Source organism: Sparus aurata, chromosome 3 (genome assembly GCF_900880675.1).
Source record: "Sparus aurata chromosome 3, fSpaAur1.1, whole genome shotgun sequence".
In the NCBI taxonomy this organism is placed as follows: Eukaryota; Metazoa; Chordata; class Actinopteri; order Spariformes; family Sparidae; genus Sparus; species Sparus aurata.
Window position 1 is genome coordinate 14,271,973 of NC_044189.1, and position 19,001 is coordinate 14,290,973.

The 19,001-nt window shown below is 40.3% G+C and overlaps 1 protein-coding gene across 1 annotated transcript; it reads right to left on the reverse strand.

Annotated features, from left to right (window-relative positions):
- Positions 1-2,723: 2,723 nt before the first annotated feature.
- laptm4b (lysosomal protein transmembrane 4 beta) lies at positions 2,724-17,295 on the reverse strand. Its single transcript, XM_030412187.1, has 7 exons — positions 17,003-17,295; positions 15,172-15,289; positions 11,976-12,049; positions 11,761-11,883; positions 10,977-11,075; positions 9,022-9,117; positions 2,724-4,980 (listed from the first exon to the last, which is right to left on the reverse strand). The coding sequence occupies exons 1-7, from the start codon at positions 17,093-17,095 to the stop codon at positions 4,906-4,908; spliced, it is 678 nt and encodes a 225-aa protein (XP_030268047.1). The 5' UTR covers positions 17,096-17,295; the 3' UTR covers positions 2,724-4,905.
- Positions 17,296-19,001: the final 1,706 nt, after the last annotated feature.

Below are 19,001 nucleotides of genomic sequence, written 5' to 3' on the forward strand. Positions count from 1 at the left end.
TTGCCTCTTGCAACTCCCGCAGCTTCACGGGGTCACTGTACTAAATCCAGCTGAGAGAATTTGTGCCAAGATTGCGATTGAGTTTTTTTGTACCCTCATACATGAGTCAAAGAAGAACACACAGAATCATGCTCTAACATCCACAAATGTGCTTAGAAATTATATTAATGCCTCAGTCATCTCATTTAGACATTTCCTTTAGCAATGAAAAGGTTCTAATTCATGTGGCGATCGATAAACATGGATGAACCAGTGATGAGGAACAAAAATACGGAGGCTTCCAAGGACTAAAGCTAAACATAAAAATAAAGTTTTAAAAACATAAATATTTATGTATTCACATGTTTTGTTTTGGCTCAGAGAACCCTCCATACAGCGATGCTTTTGATCTCAATATACCAAAAGCAGGTGAGAGTCAGTGAAAGGTTAGAATCTTGACCTGGCAACATAGGATATTTCACTGTAACTCAGCCCCGTAGATGTCAGGATCAGATGTCATTGCTTTTGGCTGAAAGTTTTGAAACTCTGGCTCTGCAGCAAGCCAATGCATCATTTAAACAGAGACAGAGATGTAAGCCGTCCATCATCCGTTTGAGTGGTTTAGCCCAGTTTTTTTTTTTTTTTTTCCACTTCCCTGCTTCCCTAAGCCGTTTGCCTGATTCCCAATTAAATCGAATGAAATCACGCCAGATGATCTGTTGCACGTGCGGCAGAACGAGGGCAATATCTAAAGAGGTCGCGGAGCGAGATTTGAATTGACAGATGTAAACGAATCCATACGTGGAACCTCGGCGCCTGTCAGGGGCCTTGCAGTAATCTACTCTAGTTTTTTCCCTAAAGTAGTGACTCTTTTAACTTCAGTTATGTAGAACAAATGGAAAATCGAGACAAAGGGACAATGGATTTTTGGACCGATATTGGTCAGCGGGGTAGATATTGAACGCCTGTGACTATAGGAACATCAACAGGAAGGAATGTGACATGAGTAACGCCTCAGTCGATGTTTCACTGGGTGCTGTATTCTCACACACAACATCATTGATCGTGAAGTTCTCATCGCCACCGGCTAATGCGATGACAGACGGGAAAAAGTACATTAGACGGGCTTACATACTTAACTAACTTACAGAGAATCAATTTAGTGGATGTTTTTATTCAGTAGTTTGACCCTGAATGTACATCTTCAGTCTTTTTTCAGATGTTGTATACAGTGACCTGTGACTGTCTGCGTCAGGGTGAAATGGTTGTACTGGAAACTGTCAGAGGAGAATCTGAATGCAATCCAGGTCACGCCAAAGTCTGCTGACACATTTCACTAAGTACCCTTTGGCTCCTGCATCCTCTCCCCCTCTTTTTTTTTGAAGCTGATGCCACTCTGCAACCCTCCGTCTGCAACCGACAAGCATTTAAACAAGAGAAAACAGACAGGATGTGACCCACTTGCTTTTTTTTTTTTTCTCTTTCCCCCCACTGCCCCGTCCCAGTGGTAGAAAAAAGTAGGTGAGCGTGTCTGTCTGGTAGCCTGCTGTCAGACCCAAGGTAATGCCGGCCTCCATTTTGATGCGGGCTGGTAAATCCCCCCGCTGATCTGCCAGCTTGTCCACTGAGGGACGCTGGATTCTTTTTCGGATGGACAGCTTGATGCACGCACATCAGCAGGACAAGTCAAATTCTCCGTACTGTCTTTAGAGCAGCCTGGTCACATCTGGTGATGACTTTGTATCGACTGTGTGCTACTTGTCATTTCTTTTGAAGAAGAGAGAATCTGATAGAGGGGCAGCGTCTGAATTAAACTCCGGCATTAGCAGTCCGATGCTGATTTAAAGTGAATTTCTTGGCGTTGAATCAATCCAGTCAGCCCCTCAGCGAGCCGCTGCGCTCGATTTAAGCCGACGATGCGTTCAGGGCTTGTTGAGTATTTGTTTTCCCTTGATATCACGAGACACAGACTCACTGTAATTTGAATAGGGTGAGCTTCGGTCAGCTCCAATAACCCCATATCTCCATATATGACAGGTCTAATCCAAGTATACCGTTCGCTGTTAATTCTATTCACACAGCAGCTCAGTATCTCCAATAGAAAACATGCCACAGAGGACATTTAAAGTGGAAAAACACAGGCGTTAATAATCAATTAATCATGGTTGGATTCCATTTAGGTGCGTCAGCTGTGGGATCCTGGTATTGAACATACTGGAGCTATAATAAATGTCATTCAGACTTGGTCCAGAGTGAGATCCTTATTTTGGATGTGGAGCCAACTGAGACAACATGGAGATCCTCATGAAAAACAAATACATGATATATAAAAAGGTCCATGTTTTTAAGAAGTGAGTATTCTCAGCTCAAAATGAGTTATGCGCTCATATCCCGATATCCCTTACTAATTTTGAGTAGTGTGTATGTGGTCCTTCCTGTGCTTTCGTATTGTAATAATTCATTTTTTTTTTAATATAAATTATTATCAAAAATGTATGTCATGGCAAACATTTAGACCCCACAACGTGATTACAAGACAAACTGTCATCAAATAGAAGAACAGTAAAAGTGAAAGATATATGAAAGTCAGTTATATGTAATTCAAATCCAAGTTCATTCACAAGTCATTCATTTTTCAAGTTGCAAATAAAAAAAAAACAACTAAAAACTGACTGGACTCAAACACCCAAAAAACTCAGAGCAAACCACTAGACTTCAAAAAGAACTCCAGGAGAAGAAACAGATAGATTTTGCTTTTTTATTATTCAGAATTGAAGACATGATGAGCTCATGCAGATCCAACAAGAGGGTGTGTGGAGAACATGGAGAACAGTCTTGAAGTGATTCTAATAAAATCAGCCATCCACATGTCCCGATTACCTACAGGCCTTGTTTTTTCCTGAGCTGATATTCTCCTCGATCACATTAGAATCTGTCAGCTTTTCAGTCACATTGGAACAAATATCGATTTGATTATGTCATGTTTTAGAAGCTTGTATGTTCCAGGGGAGGATGGCTGCTCGTATAAGAATCACTTGGCTAACAGCAGAACGTGGTGAAGATGGAGAAAACACATCGGTTCTCAGTGAGCTCACGCTGACTTTAAAGTGCAATTTCATTTTCAGCTTTGTTGGATTTGCAAAAGCAGTAATTCACACAGGGACAACGATGAAGAAGGGGGCCAACAAATGGCTACATTATCAACTACAGTATTAGTACCAGATGGAAAACTAACTCATGGTAGGTAGGTGTAGGTATGGTATTTCCAGGTCTAAAGATTGGTTGAATGCACTATTGCATAGTCTGAATGACACAAATTTAAGGTTCATCTGTTAATAGGAAATAGTACTTAGGAATTATTGGAAAAAAAGGGATTAGGTATATTTAACATTTTTCCAGTATTATCTCTTAAAAAGATAAGCATCTAGCTTCTCTAGCTTCATTTCTGTGTATTGATTTTGTGCTACTATGCTAAACTAAATCACCGCTTTAGATTCCCATCCATCGTTAATTTCAAAAAAGGTCACCAGCACAGGAAATATCTTGACATGATATCACTGCATGTGCAAAGAAACGGTACTACGTACAAAGGATTTAGGAGTTACATCATAGCGCTCAGGCAGGCACACACACTTTGCACACACACTTTCATACGCAAACAGTTTCTGCATGTACAGCAACATGTCACGCCGTCTTTATAGGAAAATGCCCTCAGTCCAGCTAAGTTAGCTCAACTAAAAAAAGATCAGATTATACACCATGATCCACGTAAAAAAAAACAAAAAAACAATAAACGATAAAGACACAGACGATGTTGTTGCAGCTGCAACACGACAGGAAAACAAGACAAACGTCTTCACTGAAACATTTCCACACACGAATGTTTACACACTTTTATATTTTACAGTATGCGTAATGCCTTTTTTGGATGTGTCGTGTGAGAATGTGTCCAACATTTTTGTGATAAGTGCTTCACTGGATGATTACACGAATGCCAGTCTTTCTTAACGTTTAAAATCTCGGAACGGACAGGAACGCGGACAGGAAGGCAAACTGGAATATTGTGATAGAAGTCGACGGGTGAAGGAGGTTTTTCACTGGCAGTCAATGGATCACAGGTTCACAGACAGTGTGTTACTTGGGTACAAAAGGAAGACGTAGTTGTTGTTGGTCAAGGAACCTTTTGCAAAGCGATTTTCCTGCAGGAGAATCTACATCAGTACAGATGATATTTGATCACAACAGGACAGCCTTTCACTTCTCGCTTCATTTTCTCTCAGTTTTACAAAAAAAGTCATACAAAAATACCTCGACATTACATTCAATGAAGGAATTTGTCAATTTTCTGAAAAAAGTGCTCTTGCATAAATGATCATGCATGACACTTCTCTTTCATCGCTCTCTCTGTCGCTATCTCTCTTCAGGTAGTTTGTTTCTAGACAAAGACCACGAGGGAGATTCACAGTATTGGGGGTTAACAGTTGGTGGCCAGACGGGTGCACGTTTCGCTCAAAGAAAAGTGCAAATTAAGTCGGGACAGAGTGTTCAGGGCGTGCAAGAGTTTAGACGCTGCCAGGGGACCACAGCTGCCAACGGAGGGGGGGGGGGGTTGTGGTGGCAGTTGGGAGCGGATGAAGTTGCTGCGATTCTGTCCTTGGAGGGGAACAGAGGAGGCGAGGGGGAGAAAACACGTCACAACGACCAGGGGTGGTGTTTGGGGTGGGGGATTGATGGCGATATTGGCTCAGGGTTGGGCTAATCTAATCTAAGTTTGGCAGGATTCCAAGCCGAAGCCAGCCTCTAAAACATTGTTTGGTCTTGTTTTTTCAACACGTCCTAGCCAGCGTCAGGTTCCTACTGTTGGAGGGAGATGTGGTTGGTGTCGGGGGTAGTTTGGGGGATAGGATCCAGCAAAGCGGACGTCTCTCATGCCTCCATATACTGTGGAGGGGGGTCCTTCGGTGGTATGGCGATGGCCTCCTCGTACGGTGGCAGCAGAACCTGAAACGTAATGGAAAACCAGAAGGTGGTTTGGTTATGTGGCTCAGTGATGCCGAGACAGTTTCAAAGCGTTTCCCATCAACTGCAATTAACCTTTTCAGAGCTTATAGCTGAATCTCATACAGTCAGCCCAAATGTCAAGATGTAACAGTGGCGTGGTCAGAAGTGGTCGTTCCACACTTGGGCATACTTGCCAACCCTCTTGATTTTCCCAGAAGACTCTCGTTTTCCATTGCCCTCTCCTGGTTTCCACCCGTGCTCACAATTTCCCCATGCTTCTGATGATTTCTGAACATTTTTCATACCTTTTTCTTATTTAATTATCTTAACAATGTACAGCGTGTAGTCTGAAGTACCCTTGCGCCTCGTCCTCCTCAGTGAGTGAGAGACAAACAATGAAATGGAGAGGAGAAAGAATATTATACAAACTTCAGACACCAAGGAGAGAGGAATTCTGCTTTTTAATTTTGTTAAAAAGAAACGGGGGTTTAAAATCTGCCAAGCCAACTTTTCTGTCAATTACGGGGGTCGCACCCCATGGTGAGGCTGAGATACATCGGTTAGTGGCATGCACAGACTTTCAAAAGGGCAGGTCCAAAAAATTAACTTTATGAAAAGTGATATGTACTACTTCATGACACGGATTGATACAAGTTTGTAATTTATTTGACATAAACATGCTGTTGCAAATTAATATTATTTTGTTATTGTCATTCTTTAAATTACACATGAAGCAGGAAGTCTGGCAGATGGCGGGTTTCAAAATCCTCTCTATTCTTGAGGTCTCAAGGTTGGCAAGTATGCACTTGGCTCATGTGATGACCTGAATTGAGCCTGTGGGATACTGTTCAAACTGCACAAAAAAAATACTAACACCCGCTAACATCTAGAGATGCACCGATCCACTTTTCTTTTTAGTTTCAATCTGATTCTGTACTTGACCCGGCTGAAACTGAACTTCAGTCTAGTGGTGAAAAGGGCTGCGTCACTTGATGTTGATGGAGTGTGTCGGGTTTACATCCAGTCTGAAAGCTGTATGCTTCTCTTTTAGGCTATTGTAGATCGGAAGTGATCTCAGACACAGCTTTAGTAACCGTTGCAGGTTTCTTCTCCATCTTTCAAACTCTTTATCCCATCCCTACAGAAGGCACGACTCACTAAAAGGATAACATCAACCTGAATATCCCTATGCTTTAGAGGCCGGATTGCCTTCTCTCCATCAGAGGTGAGCTTTCTCTGTAAATGGTGTTATAAAACCAGCACTGCTGCTAATTCAGTGAAAGAGAGAGCGAGAGAGAGAGAAAATATGCTCCGAGGGGATGGAATTGTGAAACGGCCAGGGAGGCCCGGCAAACACATCACAGGGAGGATTTGAAATGAAGCGGACAAGCAGACAATTATGTAACATGTCCAGAAGAAGAGAGGCGAACAGACAGAGATATATAGAGGGAGGAGGAGGGGGAAAATGAGAGGAGAGAGGCGACCCTTGTGCATTTTAATGGCATTTATATAAAAGCATGGCAGATAAGCAGCTGGGTACTTGATGTTCGAGGCAGTAAAAAGCCATTTAGACACACTGCCTGCTTTCTAATAGTAAAAATAGATGGAGCAGTCTATTCATTAAGCTGTGTGTGTGTGTGTGTGTGTGTGTGTGTGTATGCGTGTGCGCGCGCGGGCGCAGGGAGGAAATGATAAAAACATGTCGTCACTGTTCAGGCTTTTGACCTGTTTATATCACAGATATTTGTTGCTTTTATTTGCTCCCTGATTCTTCTCTCATTAAAATTCAAACAGCTTCTGCTGTGGCCTTCACATTGACCTAGTTGCCTCACTTGTTTACTGCATTTTGTTTCATTTTGTGTGTTGTTGGTTTCCTAATTCATTTGATAAATGTTCTAATATACATTTATTTACATATACTATTTCTGTTTCCTCTGGCTCAATGAAATATGTATATGGTCAGCATTGTATTAATTTTCATGATTTGTTCACTAAAAGGATTGTGTGTTTTTTTTTTTTTTAAACACAATTATGAATAAATAAAAGCTTTTTTAAATTCTCTTACCAAAAACTGCTGCTTCATTTTAATGTTGTGTTTTTATGTGTTTAAAGGATAAGGCAGGAAATATTTTATATTTTCCTTATTTAAAAAAATATCCTTTTGTTTCCTTCTTTGGATGAACGGTATTGTGTGTAAAATACTATACATTTGTCACATTTGCGTGAAGATTATGTCTTCAGTAAGAGTAAGGTGAAGGAATGGAAGTCCGACTGTTTTGTGAGCAGTGTGTGTATTGTTGTTTTGAGAAAATTATAAAATAACACACATGTCAGTGACTTTTGTAGTCTTTAGTATTTTCTGAAATTGAGTTTCATACTAAAGGTTCAGTTTGAATTCAGTGGTTTATATTTCTCTCCCTCCAACACATCTGCAGGGGACAAAACTGACTGGCACATACCCAATCTTAGTTGAAAGGCCATCTGATACACAATATGATATCAGGATTAACTCCTGCATGTAGAGTCTGTTTTGTAAGGTGAAAAACGTCAGCAGCACGAACCGGGGCCATGGCGACAAGGACAAAGTGACAGGCAGATGAAGCTCTATGTATTGAGACGACAGCGGGTGTGAGGCAGATTAATGTCTTATGTATCAGGGTGGAGGATTACAGACAGACAGACAAATGGAAAGCATGACTATGCTAAAGCCTCTCAGAAACCCCATGAGTCAACACCAAGGAGGACAAGTGGGATTGACGACACCCGGCCACTGTGCAGCCAGCCAAACACACCTCAGGATGACCTACAACACCTACTGTACTGCTACGCACAGCACCAATGTCACTTCACTGACTGTCAGACAATAAATAGATAAACTGCACGGTGACAACATTGACAAGCTGGCCATTTTTTACTGTACTGTGGATGCTATTCTACCAGTGTATATACTGTGAACTATCTATAAGTAGAATCTAGGGGTTATATAAAGTAATATCACTTCTCACAATATCAAAATTTCCAATTACCCTAACACATTATTGATGCATTTCATCACCGTAAATACACCTTAATTTCTTGCACATCTAAATATTCAGCAGATCATGAACATTATTACCTTCAGCTTCGAATTTCTCTCATAAGTCTGGAATTTCTAATTTGACAGTAACTATGGATTTTAACTACTACACATAGCATCTCCACCTGTAGCTACACGTATGTAGGGACTGCGATATGACAGCTATAACTTCACAGGGTACGTTGGTTTTAATAAAGACGTCATTAACCTGAACCTTTTGGAAATGTAAAAGTTATGTGATATGACTCAATGACCTCAAAATATGGAGGCCCAGGATATAACATTTTCAAAAAACTATTTTTTTATTTTATTTTATTTTCTACTGAATATGAATACATTCAGCAAATGATAAATGACACATGTGCTTTGATTGTTTGCTTTTCTAAAATTGAAACAGTTGATCAAATTATTTGAGGTGAACTTCGTCCTCCCTGGTAATGTGGCATCTGCGATGGCAGAAAACAGTTCAAGTATTTTTACTAGAGAATTTATTTCCCACACTGAACAGAAAATAATTCCTACTCTTTCTATTGAACTTCTAAAGTTTGAGGTTGAGGTTAATGAGGTTTTAGGAGAATTTTGCACTAACTAGTTTTAAAAATGACATGAATGTTTATCTCTCACAACTCAACTATACAATTATATAGACGTACATCATAATGCTTACCTTGTACATTTAGAGGTATCAACTCATTTGACTGCAATAACATAAAAAAGTAAATAGAATCTATATTTTAGTATGGCTCGAAAACCTTATCTTTAGGCTAGCAGTTGTTATACAAGTTAATGTGATTAAAAACAAATGTCCAAAGCCTTAATCTTTATTATATTCACCTTCTATAATGAAAGCTGTAGGCTAAAAATCTACGTATGCTTTGCAAATGCGATTATACTACTGTCTGAGTGAGGGGGATTATCAGAATGTCCTTGAGGTGAGGAGCTAAAGGGTGGATATGAGGACTCACCGTGGTGTCGTTGGTGGTGACATAAACCAGGACCTCCGTGGTGCCCCTGCCGCTCACATATCTGTAGCAGTTCCACACACAGCCAATCAGGTAGGCCTGTCCCCAGGAGGTGAAAACAAAGAACACACACAGTGACCTTCAGCGACATTGTCTCCACTTTTCATTATTACTCTGCTCTGATCTCATCCATTCATCAAGGTTAGGGATGATGACGGCAGAGATGCACCGTATCACTACATGATAGACACACATCAGCTACTTGTGCAACGAGGCCGGACAGGATACACAGAATTAAGATACTTTTCTGTGTGGACAATGTCACCCTTCTTCCGTTTTCCGCCGCCATTTTCGCCAAGGGAACTTATCAGGCATCTCTAGCCCTCAGTAAGGCTACGGTTGCACTTGCCTTTAGGTTTCTCTGACTTGGCTGAATAACAGGAGGTTCATTGTGTATATGTGTGAGTAGCCTGCTGAGTTGGTACCTCTGCCAGCAGTAAACGCAACCAACCGACTAGGAAACCAGGCTGCCTGCTAGCCAAACACTTTACCATCTGCTGAGTTGACCTCCTCTAAATTGAGCGGTGCACAACACTATTGCCTGCACAAATATACCTATAAAACAACATGCTAGCAGAGATGTACAGCTAACAGCTGTAAATAACCATTTTGCCTTTTTTTTTAAATCACAAAAAAGTGCTTCTTAACATTTAATCTTATTCATTTTCCATTCCACTTTTTTTGGCTGTCTCTCCTTGACTTCAAAATACCTCTACTGTTTATTGGTTAAATAACTTATCTACCAAGACGGAGTTTTGCCATCTTCTCATAGGAAAAAAAAAAAACTAGGTCATACTGTCTTTTTATTCACCCAACCATCAATCAATCTGCATCTCTCTTATCTGCCCCATCCCTCTCTCTCCACTCCCTTTCTTCCTGCCTGTCTGTAACTGTCATTAATGCCAAGTGCAGTCAAGTGGAGGATGTTGGCTTCAGCAGGAACTTTAGCAGGTGTTGCCTCTGTGCTGAGAGCTGAATGCATCCTTGAGGTTTTAGATCTGGCCCACTTTCAGGGAACTGACTTAACTATCGTCACAAGAGTAACCAACATATACTGTATGTGCGGCCCCAGAAATAAAAACTGAGTAATTTACCCGATTGTATTTATGTTTGCAGCACGCACACAAATGCGGAAATTGAAAGCAATAAGCAGTTCAACTACCCCATAAGCTGTCTGCCGGGGATGTGACATTTATAACTCTCCTCTCTGTGAGTCAAGCAGTGTATCTTCCAGTGGCTGCTTCCTCTCATAAAAGCCCAGCTCTGGCTTTGGATATCTGCCAAGAACATTTCCAATCCGGGCTTAGAGGAGAAACAACTTGATTTGATTGTACAGATGACTGCAACTTCATGTCCCATCTCATCTCAGAGCCCTAGAGCATAGCTGCGCCTGGAGAATCATCCATGCATTAAGGGGAAATTAGCTTGACAGGAGTTGGTTTCCTGTTGTCCCTGACCCGCTGCTCTCTGACTGTGTGATAATCTCATGACGAACATTGATAATGTTCACACTGGCAGATTCATTATACATGCCATATGGAGATTTAATGGCCTTGATCACATTATAATTACAAAAAAAAAAGGCAGGCCTACAGGGAACAAATGTTCAGTGGGTGTGTGTCATCTGTAGCAATGTGTTGCATATCTCATTTTATTTTAAGTTAAGTAAACCTTTTTTTTTTTATGCATCTCTACAGTTTAAAATAGAGCTGCATACTATGGTTTGTTGGGGACTGTGTCAAACAAACATGTTGTCCTACATCTGAAGAAGAAGATTAGTAGGCCAAGACATATCCTTTAACAAAGACTGCAGTTTCTGTCGATTCTGATATTGCACCTGGCTGCATTTTGATTAGATTTTTTTTTTTTGCAGTGATGGAAGGGCTCTGTAGGCTTACCTTGAAGGAGAGGATGCAGCCAATGAAGAGGAGGACTGCGAAAACTAGGCACATGTTGTTGGTGGACATGATGTCCTCTTTGTAAGGGAATGTCCCCGGCTGGAAGGGATGGAGAGGTAGAGAGCGTGAAACAAAAATCAGTGGAGTGAGATGAGAAACAGTAAGCAATCAAGTGTCCTTAATGACTAAACTTAATCTTTCAGTCTGAAACAAACAAGGAGTCTAGAAGAGACACCTAATCTACATAACTATGACCTGTGTTATGCCTGGGTGACCTGTTTTCACTAGCCCCATTTACACTGCCCTTTCAAGGCTGGAATCATGCGCAGATATTCCTCTTTGCCAACTGTGTGAAGTAACAGAGGCAGAGAGGGGGGATGGTTCCGTTCTGCCTGTGATCCACCACTGGAGGTAGTAACAAAGCCGCAGCAGAGGCGAGACGGTGTCCGTGTGAATGGAAAAGCTAGCAGTGTGGAACAGGGGTGCAATATGGGGGGAAACATGTTTTTTTTTTAAACACACGGATGTCAACGTTATGATATGTGCCATCACGCTGTATGAAATGACACGATAACGTGGAATATCTGTGTGAAAAAGGCTCGTGAATGCCTCTTCTTTGCCAGCGATAAACAGCAGAAGCTATCACCAACTTGGTCTTAAATAAATGAAGTACTCCTCAATTACAGATCTTTTATTTGCATCTTTTGACAATGTTTTAAGAACAAAAAAATAAATAAAACTGCATTTAAAAAAAGAGACATGTGTGGGCTGGAAGGGTTCTCACCAGCTGCTGGAGGTAGTCCTGCACCGTGTTGGGATAAACCACCACACTTATGGCTACCAGTGTGTTAAGGGCAAAGTCAAAGATTTGGTAGCAGAAGAATGGAATGATCCAAGCTGCATGTTGCTATGTGGGAAAGAACAGACAGAACAAAGGATGGTTATTTATCCAGTTAAGATGTCTATTTCAACATTACTTTGTATTGTTTGTTTATTTACCTTGTAAGCACCATATGTTGCCATGCCACATATAAGAATCATGAGTAGGGATATTGCAGTGGCTATGCAGATATCTGCAGAGAGAAAACAGAAACAACCAGAGCGGTGTGAGAACACATAATCTAGATTAGCTGTGAGGAACAGCAGCAAACACGTAATTTCAGTGAATCCACTGACGTAATCCAAAAGTCGTTATGGGGACGAGGATTTTTACAAAACAAGCACCTTAAGTCACCTTGCTATTTTTAGCAGCAAATCTGCCTCGGACAAGACATGATCAGCACGTGGGCAATTGTTATGCAAGAGGTGCTAAATTTGACTTGCTGTAACACTCTAGCCTTCACATTACAGCTGTGAAGACTGGCTGATGAGGCACTTGTGCCAGTGTCACTGTAGCGCAATAACTGACAGGGATCCGCTGACGTCAAGTCAACACATCATATCTACATGTGCCGTTTGAAAAGGGGATCGCTAAACAGTGTAAGCACGTATTAAACTTGATGTTGAGACACAGTTCTAGCGGTGAAACAATAAAAATAAAAGCATGTAGTAGTCAGCATTATTTCCATGAATATACACTTTTACTATGATTTTACAAACTCGCATAAAACTGAATGGGACTTCTGTTAATCACCATGACTGGTGGTGTTCCCTTACTGTCAGCAACACTGATTAATTCAGTACTGAGACCGTGTTAAGACGCAGGAAATGATGATACCCTTCCATTTTAATCCTTTGCTGCACACACCAGACACAGACAAACATGTTCAACGTGCACTATATAGAGGCTCCACACTAACTTTTTACACTGGTTGCACTGGTGTGTCTAATTTTTCCATTAAGGTATACCACCACATAATTAAGGCATACACAACAATACAGTGAAATTCAATTTCTTAAGAGAAATTAAGGAGATGTCAATGAAATCCTGCCTTAAACTGATTAAATAACCTACAGAAAATACACTTATAGACTAATGTTTTAATAAGATGTGCTTAATGTCAGGCACACTGTTGCAACCAATGAAAATGTTGCACTTGTTTTTTGGTCGCCTGTGCAACCAAAACAGTCGCACCCTGGAGCCTTGACTAATGACTATACAAACAATAACAATGCATGACAGGGATTGACAGTAACGGTTGCCAGGTTGCTAAAGGCAACCATTTTGAGAAGTCGTCAGCCAATTCTCTGCCTTCAGTTGCCGTCAATGGTTACCACTTTTTAATATGTAAAAACTATTGATAGCAAAAAGAACACCACACAGTCAAAAAACCCAACTTTTTAAACACTAAAATAAACATTTAACTGAATAGTATTTAATCTGGGATGGGAGGATATAAGTTAATCGTTGAGTTTTCCTTTGCCGGAGTTGCTTGAAAAAGCTGTCTAGGGTGCTAACCCTCAGTCCTGTGATTTCCTGATATATTCTGAATTGCCTAAAATAGAGTCTGCATCTTTTTTAGTCATTTTAAATTGCTAAACTATGGCTGTAGACTCAGCTGGCCTATTCTATCTGCAACACAAAAGTGTTGTATTGGATGTGTGGAAATAGTATGTATTCCAAACTAAAGAAGGGCAGGGAGATGAGCTGCTCATAAACCATTTATTTATTCTTTGTTTATGCAGAGGGACCTTATGAGTTATGTTTAGCATATTTAATGATTTGATTGTTTTTCATTTAAAAAATATGTAAGAATCTTGACAAAATGTCAAGTCAAGTGAATCTAGGACTAAAGCTGGCAACTATATTTTCAGTTTAGGCAAAAAAAAAGTGCCCCTTTTGTTTTTCGCATGATCATTTCGTCCCTCCCACACGCTCATCATCCACATCTTCATCTCTGCATATGATCTGATAGTGACGTTGCCACAATTGCCATCAGTCTGTTACAATACCAAGAAGCCAGCTTTTCTCCACTCTTTCAAAATCTTTGACTGGTGCAACGGCGTGATGCGAGAGGGAGTCAGTCAAGATGGCTGTCCTAATCCGACAGAGAATTAGAGCAGTCGTCTTTAATCAGAGTAGCCAGTGACAGAGGCTGTGATGTTCCAGAGGCGACTGTGATGATGATGATGATAGCTGCTTGAGGGGGAAGCACTGAAAATACACATGCACTCTGATTTGTGCTGTATGGAGCCGAGCCTACTCAGCTATGTCTGTGCTGAGAGCAGCATTCTGGGGGGAAAAGTGCCGTGCAGAAAGGAGAGGGGATTTTAGAGCTGCGTGAACACAGAGGGCTGCACAGACATGCTGCTGGCACTCTCCGAACTGGGAGATACAGCTAAATAATACTGTGATCGAGACATGAAACTTGATATTGCCTGGGTATTTAGTTACTGTAATATTCTGATATGGCTTCAATGTTGTTAATTCCCTATTTCTGTTTTCTCGGGTAAATTCACCCAGAAAGAAAAAATCAGTCATTATCTACTCACTCTCATGCAAATAAAAATGTGGATGAGGTTTTGTAGTCCACAAAACATTTCTGGAGTTTTTAAGCAATATAGCCTTGCAGCCTTCTCCAAAACTGCTGATGTAGACAGGGACTTGTTTTAAAATCGTTAAAAAACAACATCTCACTAGAGTTAATCTAGCAAAATCCAAGTCTCCAGAAGCCCCAAGATCCCAAACTGATTTGAAAATACATTATTCACACCCTTCTTTAAAGCCCAAATCTTCACTGAATGAGCTCAGCCGTACATTGACAATGTCTTTTCAAATCAATTTGGAATCTCAGGGGTTCCGGAGATTCGGATTATGGCGGACTAGCTTTTCTTTTTCCTTTGCTTCTCTATGTTTCTGTAACACTTTTTTGCTGTGAAGCTCCAGGAATGTCGTGTGGACCACAAAACTTCATCTGACTTTCCATCGGCATGAGGCTGAATAGGTACGGACTGAATTTTCATTATCCTTTAATGCTCTCAAAGATTGAAAACAAGGATGAACAAATTTTTCATTATTTATTTTTTAGAAATAGTACAATATCAACAACACTAAGAGGAGACAAATTTAGATTTCTTATAAGTGGAATTTTAAAAAATAGTGCTGTTTATCCACCTTCAATTCAATCCTCCATTCAGCTTACACTCACATCTTGAAGTCACACTATCTATGTTGATTAAGGAATAATGCTTCATTGAGGACTTCTAATCCAATACAAGTCAGATATGTAACATTGAGGGGACTGGTTGCACTCACTTGCATCGTCCATGACATCAATGTCGGTTCCCAGCTCAGAGCTGGTAAGGTGGTAGCGGTATTGTATTGGGTCATTGAGAGCCGACAACAAGATGAGTAGGACCACTGCATTGATGAGCTGGGGGAGAAATAAAGATCAATATCATATTTCATAGTAGAGATGTGCCTTTTTTTATACCCTTACAATTAACTGATCAGATGAATCAGGGTTCTTTCCTGTGTGGGATAAAAGTAATTCAAACAAGAATTGACTGCAGGTGAGATAAGGATTGTTTAACATATGATATAATGTTATGACACAGGCTGACTGCTGGTTGTGGATGGATCTGCTGGACACAACTCGTAATTAGGCTTTGTTAAATATTACTAGTGAATTCTTATTATTCAGTGTTCCATCCATATTTGTAAAAATAATAATATAGAAAATGCTCCAATAACAAGTTCATAGAGGCTGAGGGGTCGCTTGTCCAACAAACACGGACAGACAAGCTATCTAGAGCTGCAACAATCGGTTGATTAACCGATCAACGGAATATCAGCTGCCAGCTGTTTTGATAATCAGTTATCATGTTGATCACTTATTCTTTAATGTGAGTATTTTCTGCCTTTCTTTGTCATTTACAACGGCTAATGGAGAGCAGACATTTTCCAAGATGTCACTTTGACAAATGGGAAATTGTAATCAACATTTTTCACAGTATTTGACATTTCATTGACTTTTAATCAATTAATCCTTACAAAAAATAATCGCAGATTAACTGATAATTGCTTGTTGCATCTCTACAAAATCCAGACATTTATTCACTATGAAATGGGGAAAAGCATCAAACCCTCACATGTGAAACAACAGAAATGACTCAAATGATTACTTTATTATGAAAGGCTGTCAAATACTTGACCAGTTGTGTCTAACCTTACACAGGTTGCAGATTCAGATTTTTTTTAAAAGATTTTTTATTGACTCTTGACATAAAACAAAACCATAACACAATAGTAACCAACCAGAATATTTTCCCAGCATAAGCCAAGTTATTTAAAGAGAGGTAAAACATCACTAGTTTATATACAATCTTTGGTTTATCAGTCTACAATAACAGTATACATTTGAACATAGATGGATGACTAGCAAAGTATTTTGGCAAATATTTCTTCCTATCATTATGATTAAAAAACCCATGACCTTACGAGTCCTTTATGTCACTGTTTTCAGTCCAAATCAAATCACAACACCTTATGAAAGTCTGACTACTGGTGTCTTTTTCTGGCCTGAGCTCCACTTGGCGACATGTACGCTTATTAAATGTCAGGGATTTACCAGGCTTACTGAACTATGTTTAAAACTTCAGGTTATCCCGTGGGTAAAAACAGAAGCAACCTCTATATTTAACCGCGAACGTACAAATGTAGGACGGATGAGTTTGCCAGGTGGTTCAAATTAGATTATCACTACAGCGTAACAAAAAGTGTCATGTTAGCTTAGAAGAATGAGCGGCTATAAACAGTGCGAATAGGTTTTATATGTCATAAAACATATATCTGTGTCGACTAATGACATACATTATCAGTTAATTAGCTGACAGCGTGGTTTTAATCGCTTACATTTTCGTGTAAAACCGAGGACACCCTCGAAATTGGCAGAGCAAAAACGAGTGCCGAAAAACAAGTGAAAAACAGATGTAACGTCACCGAGCTAACTTCAGCTATCCATCTGAGAAACACTCAATGGCACTCCGTTTCTGTCACTTAACAGTTAATAACCCACGCACTGAGCCATATTTGTAGACATATTGGGCCTGACATCGATTGAAAAAAAAAAAGAAATCGGACTTACCATGTACCATATTCCCAGAATGATGGTGCCCGTCCGTACATGGCAGCAGAGGCAGCAGCTCGTCGAGTACCACCGGTCCCACGGCGAAATCATTATTTTAGACGAATGTGGAGTTCAAGCTATTTCATGAATGCTGCCGAAAAATGAAAAATATTTAATGCGACTCTGTCCTGGGAAAAAAAAACAACAACACAGAAGTAGTTTGCGTCCCCAGTGTTAGCAGCGCCACATCCAGCGTACGTCTGAAACGATGTCCGCCTGTTTCCGTTAGTGGACCGTTGATAACAGAGAGACGTTAATCTGGTTCATCCCGGAGTCACGTGACCAGGGCAGGACTTTGCCCAAAATCCGAGGGGTGGAGGGATGGAGGGGTAGATGGACGAATGGAAGGAAGGAGGGGTAGATGGATGGATGGAAGGGTGGATGGGTGGATTTAGGGGTGGAGGGGTCGAGGCAAAATGCTTCATAATCATCACTGAATTATCTCAGACCCAAGCTTTCACCAGTCAGTGGAGCAGCATTAAAAAAAATCTCTGCTAGTGTTCTCCAGTTCACATTCAGTTTAATGTCTAAATACTTGCTTTGGCGATATGTAGAGTGTTACAACGTGCCAAGGAGGCAATGTGAAGTGAGCTGACTTAATTTGACCTTTTGCTGAATCAATCTGACCACATCGCCTCAGTGGGCTTCACAGTCTGTGCAGTGAGGGACATCCTCTGTCCCTTCGATTCCAGTGAGGAAGAAACTCACTCATGTTGAAAACAAATGATTTTAACATAGGGGGAAAAAAGATGCGTGAAACCTCAGGAACAAGTACTGAATTTTTCATTTTCTGCAGTAGGTATAGAAGTATAGGAGTGTAGTTCGTGGCACAATTCTAGCAGAATCCCCCAAAATATTTGTGTGTGTTTTCTTAAATAATAATAATAATAAGTAACCAGCTCAGAAAAAGTCCTCCAACCTCTGACACGGGAATGTGCAATGGAACAGCCATCCGAGTCAGAATTCCAGGTTGGAAACCCAGGCAAGATCCACGTAGCCTGAATTTGCAGAAATAAACCGAAATGATAAAGTGAACAATACATTTTTACCTCCTCATCAATTCCTACTTCATATAGAGTTATATAACTGGTAGTTGTAATTTTCACTTTCATTCAGTCGATCTGTGCTCAGTAGAAGTCTTTGAATATCGAATATCAATATTTTTTAGGTATTCGGTAAGTGGGAAATTCCAGTATAGTGACAACACTAGCTTAACTATGTCACAATACATTGAGATGAAAATAAATATGGATTTGAACAAAGATTTGTATAGAAACATTTTGTGGTTTCATGGTGTTTGCATGAACGTGTTCACTAATGCATTACAGTATATTCTGTTAAAGCTATGGTGTTGTTTCTTTTTTTTAAGACTGAATATGTATGTTGGAAATGTTCAATAAGAACATAAAATGCTGGAGACTATCAGCTCTTCGGGTCAAACAATCCGAGCTCGTAAAATCACTTCTCGGTTAAAGTATTTACAGCGTGTGTGTCCAGGGTGGGATGTACATTTTTCAAGAAACATAAGTAAAACTCTTTGAGAGCCTCCAGTTCAAATATCTGTGTCTCTTGGTTCCCATGCCCTGAGAACATTGACTTTAAACACAGCACTTAACAGCTTAAGAACTCTGACAGTGTAGGTAGCCAGGGCCCCAAAAAGCTTGCGCTTTACAGTGTGACAATTTGATTTTAATCAATTCAATCAGGTGTTACTTTAGGGATAATATTTTTGTGGAAATATGCATCACTGATGGACATTATCCACTAACATTGCAGAAGTCTTAAAGCGGGTGATGCTTTTACTTGATCCTGAGACTCTGCCTTGTAGAGTGGCCCTTTATCAGAATCTTAGTCAGACCTTCACTTTGGGGCAAATATTGTGCTTACACGACGCATAATCCTGAATTAAAACATTAATATGTTTGATTTCAATGTTAGAACAGGAAGCATATCTTCA